At 41.2% G+C, this 13,091-nt stretch overlaps 1 protein-coding gene across 4 annotated transcripts in view; it reads left to right on the forward strand.

Moving 5' to 3' along the window:
* The window catches only part of CARS2 (cysteinyl-tRNA synthetase 2, mitochondrial), a 1,053,801-nt gene that overhangs the window by 81,902 nt on the left and 958,808 nt on the right, over window positions 1-13,091 (forward strand). For 3 of the 4 annotated variants that reach the window (XM_044072656.1, XM_044072657.1, XM_044072659.1), the window contains exon 2: window positions 11,000-11,098. The exons of the other annotated variant lie outside the window; for it this stretch is intronic. In XM_044072656.1, the coding sequence (XP_043928591.1) occupies window positions 11,000-11,098 (99 nt within the window). The remainder of the gene's footprint in view (window positions 1-10,999; window positions 11,099-13,091) is intronic. 4 annotated transcript variants of the gene reach the window in all.

Below are 13,091 nucleotides of genomic sequence, written 5' to 3' on the forward strand. Positions count from 1 at the left end.
GCAGCACCACTTAGAGAGCTGACATGTAAAGCTGTATCCTGGTCATGGTTGGAACAGCACCAGAGAGCATTTGATGTCCTGAAATAGAGAATTGCTAGTCTACCAACTCTCAGATATTATTTTATTTATTTAGCATTTGTTTACCAGGAAAGTCCGACTTGGAATGAAGCCAATTTTCAGCGGAGGTTCGGGGAGAAATGCTCCAGGCACATGTCTTTGAAACGTGGCAGGAAACTGACACAAATGCAGGCAGGACATGCAGACTCCACACAGAAGGCACTCCAGCTGAGAATTGAACCAGAGAACCTCTTGCTGTGAGGTGACAGCGCTACCACTGCGCCATCACTATGATGTTCACAAAACAGTTACTCCTTCCTGTGATACTTTGAGATTTGGTCTTGGTGCGGTCATTCTTCAAGAGGGTCAACCTGCTGCCTATGCATCCAGATCTCTAACCCAAACTGAAATACAGTATGCTCAGATGGAGAAAGAGCTCCTGACAATTGTGTTTTCATTTTCGAAGTTCCATGATTATATTTATGGTAAACCTATCTAGATCGAAATAGATCACCAACCTCTAGTCACTATTTTCAGAAAGCCTATGCATACAACTCCAGCCAGATTGCAACGTATGATGTTGAGATTGCAGAAGGATAATTTCAATCTTGTCTACACAAAAGGCAAATTTCTTTATCTTGCTGATAAATCACCCAGAAATACCACTGAACAGTATGAGAATGAGAAACATGATTTTGTAGTCATGGAAGTGAGAAATTTTTCTTCCACGTGTCTTGATGAGCTTAGAAATCACACAACCTCAGATCCTGTTCTACAGAAGCTCAACCATTTTATCAATCAAGGATAGCTGTCAAGGCAATCTAGTTTACCTTATTTTCCTTACAGAGATGAGATTTTGTCTGAAAATGGTATCCTCCTGAAAGGTCCAAAAGTGATTGTTCCAAAGTCCTTGCAACAAGAGTATATTGCTATCTTGTATCGTGGCCACCCAGGAACTGAGTTTACCAAAAGAAGGGTGCGAGGACTATTATTTTGGCCTTCTGTGTCACAAGATAGAAAGGAGTACTTTCATGTTGTTTTGTATGTGATAGTACAAAGCCACATCAACAGAAGGAACCACTTCAGCTAAACCAGATTCCTGAGCTACCTTGGTCAACAGTAGCCACTGACATTTTCTAATGGAATGGTCAATATTACTTGGTGTTAGTAGACTCTTATTCCAATTGGTTCAAGATTGACCTCCTTCCTAATCAAGCATCCAGTACTGTCATTACTAAGATGAAGCGTCATTTTGCAGTCCATGGTAGTCCGCACAAAGTTATTTCTGACAATGGCACGCAGTTTACTAGCCAGCAGTTCAAAAGATTCACCAAAGAGTGGGACTTCATCCATGCTATGAGTAGTCCTGAGTACCTGCAGTCAAATGGTTTGGCACAACGTGCAGTTCAAAGTGCGAAACAATTACTAGAGAAGTCGAAACAAGAAAATAGTAATGTTTTCTTGAATCTCTTGAATCTCAGAAATATTTCTTGTGATAAACATCTTGGTTCACCTGCCCAGAGACTTCTGTCGAGATAGAAACCGGAACCACATTACCAGTCAGCAGTAGTTTATTGGTTCCAAATGCTAAAAATAACACATCTGTGAACGCTCTTCTGTTAAAGAAACGCCTAGCCATGAAGTCTTATTACGATAAATCCAGCAAACTGCTCAATTCATTACGTGAAGGTGAGACAGTGAGAATGCAAATGTGCAAAGTTTACAATCAGATTGGAGTCGTAAAAAAGTGTATGTCCAGAGCTGAGGTCATACATTGTGGAATTACAAGGAGTAGAGTTTAGATGGAATCGAAAACATTTGATGCTGGAGTCTGAGGCTGTACCACAGCACCTAGCCTGTGAAAAAGACTCTTATTTCTCACAGGCTAGCTGCTGTGGCACAGGCTCTGACACCGGCATCAAATGATTCTCTAATCTTTTATCTCAGAGTGAGTTATACAGCATTCCAGTTCCAGAGAACGTTTCAGTAAATATCCCTGTTCCTGAGATGCATCTTGAAATTCCTGATACGAGTTGTTCGCCGAAGACTGTCCCTGTTGCTAAACCCAGTTCTGATTACTATATTACTAGATCAGCTCGTATTTCCTGGCCAGATTACAGATGCACAACAACTTGGACATGAACATTGTGTTTGTTTTTGATGTCTGTATTATTGCATGTCTTATTTTAATGTCATTTCATGGAGGGCAGTGTATTTAAGAGGGAGATGTAGATCAATATGTATATATGCCTTTAAGAAGCTTTCTAGGGTCTTACACAACTGTATAAATACTGAGTACATGTGAGCCTGACTGCCATTTTTTAGTAAGTTGTTGAGATGTAAGCATGTATGTCTGTGTAGTCTGTCAGTTAATCAGTTCATTTATATTTTGTAGTGCTGCTACCCATCCCGATGTGTTTCTATGTAATAAAACCTATAATAGAATTACCCCGCCTGTTTGTCACCCATATTAGAGAAAGACGAGTGACAGGAGCCAAGGTGTTGGGAAGAAATAACTCGAGAGGGAAAGGTAACAGAGTGAGATGATGCCAAGCAGAATTTTGCAGTATAGGTTAGAGGCTGCCTTCCCTTTCAGGGATTAATAACAGAGTATAGGCAAAGAGAAAAGGATTTAGGAGCAATAAGTGAAAGATAAGTTGAGGTAGAATTTTTAGTAGTCTGTTTAGAACAAAATCTGGTGTTAAAATTATGTAATCAGTATATTGTACAATTATAAGAGTCAATCTGAAGAGGTTAGAAGTGATTTGGAAAAGAAAATGAAAGCCTTCAAAGAAATTTGTAAGGCTCCTAAACTTGCAGTTAAATCCAAAGGGTTTAGGATTTTCACATGAAAGTGTTTGCATAGATATTTTATACCCCAAGTAGACTTCAGAGGAATTTTCCACAAGTAGATAGCAAGAGGTGTGATGGAGAGGGATTCACTTCAGAATATCGAAGGCTTAAACTTCGAATTTCATATGGTCGAGACCATATGATCGAAGTTTCAAAACTTCGAAATTCTGACATAAATACAAAAACAAAACGATGTTCGCCAGTGTTTTTGCAGGGGGGGCACCTCTTCACCCCCCACATCCCCCGCTATTTGAATATATCAACTCCGAGATCGCACTACAGCGAGGAAAAGTGAAAATCTCCCATTCCGCACTGTATGGAGATCTCCGTTCAGAATGTTCAAAGTTTTAAAACTTCGATCATATGGTCTCGACCATATGACATTTAAAGTTTTAAACCTTCGATATTCTGAAGGGAACCCGATTGAGAGAGAGAGAGACTGGTAATTGGGAACATGTTTTTGGGAATGTAATGAGCTGGTGGATTCTCTGCAGAGTGCTTTGATGGAAAGATTAGTGGAGGAAATGGTTGTAATTAAGGAAATTATTCTTTTGAGCAGGAATATAGGATCTGAATTGCATAGATATAGTAAGGCCTTGCTAAGTTTAATGTAATTGCTTGCCAAAAAAAAAGAACACATTGCTGTTTGGAATTAAAAGTTCTGAATAATTCATCTCCTAGAAATTTAGTCATTAAACATAATGCTAGAAAATAATTTCATAATATCTATTGATCTGCTGTGGTGACCCCTAACAGGAACAGCCGAAAGATGATGATGATATTGGATGCAAAGACTAAAGCTTAATTGTATCTTGTATTCCTCACCCATAATACACTGTTAGCATGATGTCTTAACTATACATATCTTGGGACTTTCTCACAATTTGTCTATGGTATTCAATTATTCATCAATCATACCCCCCATTTACTTATATTACGATGGATTTGAAATGTGATGCTTGGATCCTGGGCAAAACTCTGATCCTGGACAAGGATAGTTAGAGAATAGTTGCATGAATGCCATATCATACACCGATGCACTGTACAAACGTAAACAAATGCATGGATCTCACCATACCCAATAGGACCAAGACGCTCTCCTCCAAAAAAAGGAAGCCAGTCTGGTGGTCCTCTGCCATAAACAAACTCTACAACAGAAGGAGGAAACTGATGTTGAATAAGGTGAAGTCCCAAGACTGGAAAAACTCCCTTATCAGTCTCAACAAAAAGTTAAAATCCCTCATCAAATCCTCTAAAGCTAGCTTTGAAAACAGAATTGCAGCAGATAGTAAAAACAACCACAAGGCCTTCTAGGCAACTATTCTGTGTTTCATATTGCCTACTTAGAGGCAATCTCTGCTTGACTTACAAAGCCATGTCTGACCCAGCTCTGTTAGAAATGCTACATCTAGAGAAATCCCAATCCCTCCACACCACATGCTCCAGAGACCTCAATCTCATTACCACAATCAACAGAACATGCTGGAGAGACAGGTTCATAACCCAGAGACTGCCCACGCTATGGAATAGACTTCTTGTACATGTCAAGCAGAGCGCCTCACTGGCCCTCTTCGAGATAAATCTTGATGAGTGGATGGGAAATAGAAAATTTACCCCAAGGATCACTCCAGTGGCTTTACTCGACAGCGGCACTTGGAACTAAGGTCGGATGGCACGATGCCAGGGTAATCCTATGGGGTAGGCTTGTAAAGGCTCCAGGGCCATTATCCTAGTGCACACCTATGAACCTATGAGGACATTTACAGATTCATGCTAATTTATGTGGCACTAAATGCAGAATGCTGAGTTTTTGGAACCCCCTCATTTCCACCTGTGTTTCTTTTAACTACAGTATGGGAAAATTCATGGATTATATATGTTTTAAAAGGATTTATCCTTGAATTGATGCATTACAAATTTAAATGATGTTGGACTTGATTTTTGCATCAGTTGTAAGATTTGTGACCATACAGTTCGGTTCCTTATGTAAATTAAAAATACGTGAATATCAGTATAAAACAGTTGCAGGTATATGGTGTTAATGCTTGTTTATACATGTGTATAACAAGCTGTGGTCACACATGTGATACAGAGTTTTGAGCAATTCATAAATGCAGATTTAATGGCTGAACACAGACTTGGTTACAGTGACTGCTATGTGCATTTAGTGTCAATGTTTGTCTTGTGTTAAGCCTTGTGCTGTAGTTTAATAGCGTTGTGTGGAGGTGAGTAGATTGATGATTAGCGTGATGTTAGCATTAGGTATTTCGTAGGACAGTGACTGGGTAATAGTTTTTAATGTACTTTGTTTAGCAGGTATTTGTAAATGACTAGTACATGTAGATTTGCTCTGTTTGAATAGATTGGCTTTTATGGTACTTCTAAGGGTCTGCTTGACTATAATGAGTCATGCTGTTTTGTACTCCGGTCATCCCTTGCTAAAGAATACTACATTTGTCAAAACTGCAGTTTTCAGAAAAGAGAGTACATAATCAAAAAATACATAGGGCAGATATGCAATATACAAATAATTTTTCATTGTGAAGCATTGTTGTAGGGGAATAAGCCCCCTGCATCCTCACATGTCTGACCATAATTATTCTACCTCCAACACTGTGCTTTTATTCCCATTTCTTTAAATGTAGTATTATAATTAGTTATGGAAGGTGGGGGGGGGGGGTTACCCTTCTGTAAAACATTTGTTATTGTTTTGATTGACTGGCAGTGTTGACATGTCATTTGATTTCACTAGTAATTTGACAGGCTATAGTCTGTGTACTATGGTTTCAGAAACATAAGTTGTATGAAGTGACATTTCACAAACTGTGATTTGTTATACATTTATTTGAAAGAAGATATGGTGGTATTTGTGTAATGGTAAAAGGAGGTGAGGTCCATTGTTTTGGTTGTACTACTTAAAAGGTTTTGGAAGAGGTAGTTAGGTGGCATTGTGGATTTGAAGAGCATGGACTATGATATTGTAAATGTTTGTAGTGCCTCAGTCTGAGGTTTTAGAGTAAGAGCAGAGGGTAGGGATGGAGAGTGTTTTAGGAATTTGGACATCTGAGTAGTGAAAGTGAATTGGGTTTGTAATTATACAGGGAAACTCTTAGCATTTTGAGAGGTGAATAGTGATATTCCCATCAAAGTAAGAATGGCGTATTGTAGTAGGCTGTTTTAAAGTATGTTTCAAGTTTTTGCATGTTTTTAGAGGAGCTGGTTATTGCTGGTAGGGAGTAAATTAGTATGGGGATGAGGGTACTGTTGATTAAGAGTTTTGTAGCTCTGGGAGTTAGTATTGAAGATGGTATGGGGTTTTATAGCTGCTTGAAATTTATATACTCTACTGTCTGTAAGTATTTTTAAGTGAAAGGATAAAGTCTATCCATGTTTCCAGATATTTGTACGGATATACAGGTATACTTGTATGCTTTTATTTTGCCAAAAGGGACAGAAACTTGGGGGGATGCAGTTGCGGTTAGTACATTCCAAGGAACTCGAGTATGGTTCTACTGTAATTGAATTTTATTGTTAGCAATTGATAAAAAAACTCTTGCACAGTAGGTTTAGGCAATTTATTTTTAATACATGTATTTTTAACCAGGGTAGGGCTCTGAGACATGGACCTTTTTAAGACTTAGCCTAGCAGCAGTGTCTGCTTAAGTAACTTGCTCAGGATCCAGCAGTAGGCAAATAGAGATTGAGGAAATCAAACCTTGGACCACAAGAAGTAGCTTATTAACAGCTCAGTAGGTAATTTTACTCAATTATGGGCCTGATGAGTTAAGAGGCACAATGACCTCCCCTGATCTAGATGTGAATCCCTTCATGATTAGGTGGGCTATATAAAATGTTTTTCTAACCACTTTGGCCACGTGGTTTTCAAATGAGAGATTTCTATCAACTTGGGTCCCCAGGTCCCTAATTACTTCTTCCGTACTTAATGGATTACCACCTATGTGGTAATTTGTGGGCACTTTGTTTTTGCCATAGGGGATGACTATACACTTTTTGGCGTTTAGATTGAGGCCATGGCTCTGGCACCAGTTGTCTGTTTCTATGAGGCCCTTTTGTAGGATGCTTGTGTCGGCTGGAGAGTCAATTATGGCACCTAGTTTGCAGTCATCTGCATACCTGGTCAGCCACAGTCCTTCCGTGTTGGCCTGTACCTTCGAGAAATATATACCGAACAAGAGAGGTCCCAGGACTGAGCCTTGTGGGTCGCCACTTATAATTGGTTTGGAGTCTGACATGGCTCCAGCAATTCTAACTATGTGGGTTCTGTCCTTGAACAAGTTTGCAACCCATCTAGTGACATAGGGGTTTATATTTAAGCTGGAGAGCTTATCTATAATGCCCAAGTGGGGTATTATATCGAAGGCTTTTGCGAGGTCCAGGTAGGCTGTGTGGACCACCTTCCCCTTGTCAATGGCCTTGGTGACTGTTTCAAAGAAATCGACCAGGTTTAAGAGGCAGGATCTGCCCTTAACAAAGCTGAACTGGGTAGAATCCAGTGTCTGTAGGTCCCCAATATCTTTATTTATGAGGTCCATGATGATCCTTTCCATAGCTTTGCAGACCAAGCTAGTCAGGCTTATGGGGCGATATTCCAGGATCCGTTGAGGCACTACCTTTGTGGAGAGGGACCACTGTTGCTGTACACCACTCTTTGGGTACATATCCTGTAGTAAGGCTGAGATTGAACAGTAGTTTTATGTTTGGGTTTAGCTCTTCTTGGAGTTCATGTAGGACGCAGCCCGGGACACTGTCTGGTCCCATTGATGCTGTGTTTTTTGCTTTGGAGAGGGTGGCTCTTACCTGAGCATCTGAGATGTCTGGGGGGCAGCACTCTGCTGGGATAGCTATTTGCCCTTTTGGTGGGGAGGGGGGGGAGAGGTTTGCTCTGAACCTGTCAGCTAGGATGTTGGCAATGTCTGTGGGTTCAGTGTATGTTTTGTCATTTTGGACTAATTCTGAGCATATCTGGGAATTCCCACCCAGGTTCCTAACATAACTAAAGAAAGCCTTGTGATTATCCTTAGTGTCCTGTGCAATTTTTCTCTCGAAGCTGGCCTTAGACAATTTTATGAGTGCCCGTAGTTTTTGCTAATACTGATCAGAGATGCCTTCCCTTTTTGGGATTTTGCTCTATCATGTAGTAGCTTCCTCCTTCTATTGTATAGTTTGTTTATGGCTGGGGTCCACCAGACAGGATGCCTGCCTTTGGAGGATTGGGTCTTGGTTTTATTTGGGATTGCATGATCCATGCATTCCTGAAGGTGTTCATAGAATGCGTTTATAAAGGATTCTGCGGTCTGGGCCGTATTTTCCACAGGCCTGGGGCTTTGAAGGATTCCACTTCGGTTTTGAGGAGTGTGAAATTTGCTTTAGAGAAGTTTTTCACTGTGGTTTTCTGGGCAGGGGGTGGGGTTGGGATGTGAATATCCAGTGAGATTAGTTTATGGTCTGATCTTACCAGTGAGGGATACACTTCTGGTCTGGAGCATAGAGCCCCCATGTTGGTGATGATCAGGTCCAGTATGTTTTCCCCTCTTGTGGGAGTGGTAACAAGTTGTTCCATAGCATTTGAATTTATAAATTCTAGTAACCTTTGGGCTAGGGTGTTGGAGCTAGAGTAATGCTCCCAGTCTATGTTTGGGTAGTTGAAGTCACCCAATATAATGGTGTTTGGAGAGACCTTCATATTTTCCAGTGTTCTCAGGAAGGCCGAGTGGGGTTCCTGGGTTTGGGAGGGTGGTCTGTAGTAGGCTATAAACTGGAAGGCAGTTTTACCCACTGTTAGTTGCACATGGATAGTCTCTGATGCTTCGTGCTGTGCCACCAACCTGGAGGTGTGGGTATTTTTGACGAATATTGATACTCCCCCTCCTTTTGTGGTTCGGTCCAAGTTTTGGGGCTGAAAAGCATGGTAAGAGTTATAACCTGGTAGTGCCGGGGTGCTCTCGGGAGCCTTGAACCAGGTTTCTGTTACTGCACAGATATCGATGTTCTCCATGCTAAGGAGAGTTTCGAGTGCGTGCATCTTGAGGTTTAGACTTCTGGCGTTGAGTAGCATTACTCTTAGTTTCTTATCCCTTGTGGTACCTATGGAGGTGGGTTTGTCTTTTGAGCCTTGCCTAAAAAAGGCACTATGGGGGTGGCAAGAGCCTTTGCCAATATCCGAAAGCCCAGGGGTGACAGGTGCAAGCCGTCCCTAATGAAGCATCGTGGCTTGTCGAGCATGTCATCCCAGGCTGATAGGCATTGGATCCCCTTTGAATGACACCAATACTTAAGCCAATTGTTGAAATTGATCATCTTGTCTTCATATTGTGGCATCATTCGTGGTGAGGGTAAGATGCTACTCAAGGTCAGGGTCATACCGGCCTGGGCTACATGCTCAGAGAGCTCCTCTATGTCTCTTTTCATGTAGTCCAGGGAGGTATATCTCAGGTCATTCACACCAGCATGGACAATGACTGAGTCATATTTGTACTTGCCTTGGAGTGACCTGAGTGCTTGTGTTATGTGGCGGATCCTAGCGCCCGACAGACAGCTCACCGTGACCTTCTCCTTGTTCAGCCTGGTGAGTGGGACGTCAGTGTGCCTGACGATAGAGTCACCTATTACAAGTGTATCAGGTGCGTTGTTTAGCCTTAAGGGCTGTGACTGTTCGGCACACTGGCTTTGTGAGCTATGTGTTGCACGTGTTTTGTTTTGGGGTAACGGTTGCTTGGGTGTCTGCTTTGGAGGTCTCTGCTGCTTAGGCAGATTTTTATTTAGAACCTCCGAGTATGTTTTTGTGTGTTTATGTGTTTGGTTTGCTGTCGTGGTAGGTCTATGTGAGACTGGAATTGTAGTGAGTGTGGTTTCCTTCTCCTCCTGACTGGTTACACCAGTACTGAGTTGAGAGAGCTTAGCCTCCAGTTTGGCTATATGGTTGCATCTCTCACATGTGTTGGAATTTGTTGGGAGGAAGAGAGGGTTATCTGTGTACATGAGGCAGTTGTAACTTTGCCTCAAGATTCCCAGATTCACCAGCTGGACCAGAGAGGAGATTGACAACTGACCTTTGGACATGCTAGAATAGTATTGGGAATTCCTTTATAATTGAAAAATGGGCCAATGGGGAACAAGGTACTCATGGGGAGTTTGTGAGGGTGTAGTGCTTTTAATTTTTTAGTGCTGACTTATATAATTGCTTTAGTGAGCAAATGCCAGGCTTTAGAGTAGGAATAGGGTGTTTATTATGAGAACTAGATCAGTTCTAAGGGAAAAAGTGAAGAGCAGACTTTGTGGAGCCGAGAATGGTTTAAACCCAATTAAGCAGAGCTGCCCGATGCTGCGCTATGTGCAAAATCGCGCAAAGCCGCACCAAAGCGGGTTTTATACAGGGGGACTTGAAAGAGCTAGAAATTGTCCCAAAATGGCCAATAGACTATCAGATTCTTGTGCTGGGAACACTCCTCCAGGGATAGATAGGCTTCTCTAAGCTCCCCACTGCCACTGGTGAACAAAGAAGCCTCCCTTTATCCAAGAAAGGAAATGGGCAACACAGTAACTTTCCAAAAGTCCAGAATACAGCAAAGCCTGTATTTGGACTACTTTAGGTCAGGAAAGATGGGAAACAAGGATAATTTTTTTTGTTTTTTTTCTTTTTTGCAACAAACAGCAGGAAAATGCAGTAAATATTTAACACGGGCTAGCGTTGCTATGTCATCAGCATAAAGCATGAAGTTGGCAGTGGTAGTTTAACGTATTATTGACAAAAAGAAGGAATGATGCATTGGGCCTAGTACTGAGCATTCAGCAACTCCTGACAGTTGATGTTTAAGGGTCAAGATGGCTGAATGATGAGCTACCCCTATAAATCAGTCTTGAAAGTATTGTCTGTACCATTCTAGGCTTGGGTTGTTGGGGGCAGATGTAGAAGGGTTAGGCATATTTTATGCCAGATACAGTCAAAAGCCTTGAGTAGATCAGTGAATATTCCATTACATAGCTTGTCTTTTTGCATGTGCTAGGAAAATTTCTAAGCTGCTGGCTTTTTCTCGGAAGTTACCATATATTGCACCTTGCATTTCATTAGGAAAAGAGTCTTCTTGTGTACCAATCCATCTTGTCCAAGGTTGTCAGAAGCTAATCTGAACCGGTCAGCACTTTGTTTTCCCTCAATATTCCAATTAAGGTGAGTGCATACTTTACTATACAGATGTCCACAGACAGTGCAAGTATTTTGTGGACTGTGCAAAGTCCACATTTAACAACAACCATTTTTTTTCCTTTATACTAGAAGTTGTCAGGGCCAGAAAGTTACCAAACAGTGATCATCTAAGTGATTGTCTGTAGTTCTGTTTTTGGCATGTGAGGCGAAACTTTGCATTTCCTTAAGCTACAGATTCTTTCTCATTCTTGGAGTCTTCCCTACTGAGGACATCTATGAGGTGCAAATGTAGGAAGCACACTGACTTCCCTCTGGAGTGTCCTACTTAAAGATGAGAATGGGGGGGGGGGGGTGTTTCCGTGATATCTCCTCCAGGTGTCCCAAAGTTTGGGGAAATCTTGGAGCTTATGCAGAAATGAGGAAATGGCCCTTGAGACAATCTTGCAAGAGGTTTTCTTATCTCCTTCCATGACCTCTTGGTTAATCCCCCTGCAGAAAGGATGAATTCTGTTGTAGTCACAGATGTGTGAAAAGATCCAGATGTGGTAGCCATCATCCTTGGGATACCAGACAGGATCCTTTAGCTGCCTGTGGATTGGGACATCTTCATGCAGACCCTGCTGGTAGATTCCATAGTCTCTGTGGCAGCCCTGAAGAGTGAGCCCCTTCTCTAAAGTCCAGTGATTTCTCCCCCTCCCCATTAAGGAGTCTGGAGTGTTGGACTTGTACAAGAGGCATGTATATGCATCATCCATTTTTTGGGAAGTAGGCAAACATACAAAAGCATAGTACTGCAAATTAATTTTGCCAAAAGCCACTTTCAGACGTGATGGGGCTTGCACTTTTCCCCACGGTTGTGCAACTATGGAACTGGCATATATAATTTGATGGGTGGTGGGTAGTCCCCTACATGGTAAGTACAGGGGACTTGAACCCTGCAAAAATATACTTTGAGATAAATTAAAGTAACTTTCAGCAGTTTAATTTTCAAGCACTGTCATTCACTTAAATTTCCTTTAGCGAGTCGATATGAATCCAATTTTTCATGTAGGGCACGACGCAATTGTCTTTCACATATTTTATGTTTTTAGCATGAGCTTGCTGATGAAACAAGTAAGATTCTGCAAAGATTGCCAGAAGATAATGAAGTGAGATCTAAACTTTCTCAGGTGGTGTTTATTTCTTTAATATCTTATCTGGTTGTGTGTCTGATACATTATGTTGTGGATGATACAACTCAAAAATTACCATTCTCTGCCATTCCTGGCTGCATCTGATATAATTTGCCAGATATTTCACAGCATCCTTAATCGGTGCCCTCACAATGTGTAGTCAAACCTGAGAGAGAAACCTCAGAAGAGTGAGAAGGATGGTATGATTATCATGGCTGTATTCATTCATTAATGCATGAAATATTACATTTCCCACTATTGTTTTAACATATGATGGTTTCTGACCGAGAGTACTTTATAATGATGCTGATTTTACTTTATTTTTGTATGTATATTTTCTTTGTGTAGTTTATTCATATACTGGTATGCATATGAGATAAACAATTGTGACATTTTGGTTGGTTTATACAGTAAATATTTAATTTTTTTGGTTCTGTTTCATTGTTGTCTTTCGGCTTTTCTCAGTTAGGGGTCGACACAGCGGAACTCCGGTCCACTAATGATTGGCAGTAGATTTTCATGAACGCCGAGGTGCCAGCTCGACGTTCAACCTTCAACGAAGGCACGCCCATTTACACATGTCTTTCGAACGCCCACACCCAACCACGGGGAGGACATGCAGACTCCACACAGAAGGCACTTCCAGCACTCCAGCCGAGAATCGAACAGGAGAACCTCTTGCTGTGAGGCAACAACGCTACCACTGCACCACCGCGGATTTTTTAATATGTTTCATTTTATGGTACACCTACTGATGGTGAATACTGTTATTTTTCAATTGTTTGATTTTTAGTTGTTAGTACTTTAAAATCTTGCATTTTATTTAGTCATATGACCATAATCAT

The sequence above is a fragment of the Protopterus annectens genome, chromosome 5.part0 (assembly GCF_019279795.1).
Source record: "Protopterus annectens isolate FY-2018-M chromosome 5.part0, PAN1.0, whole genome shotgun sequence".
Taxonomy (NCBI): domain Eukaryota; kingdom Metazoa; phylum Chordata; order Ceratodontiformes; family Protopteridae; genus Protopterus; species Protopterus annectens.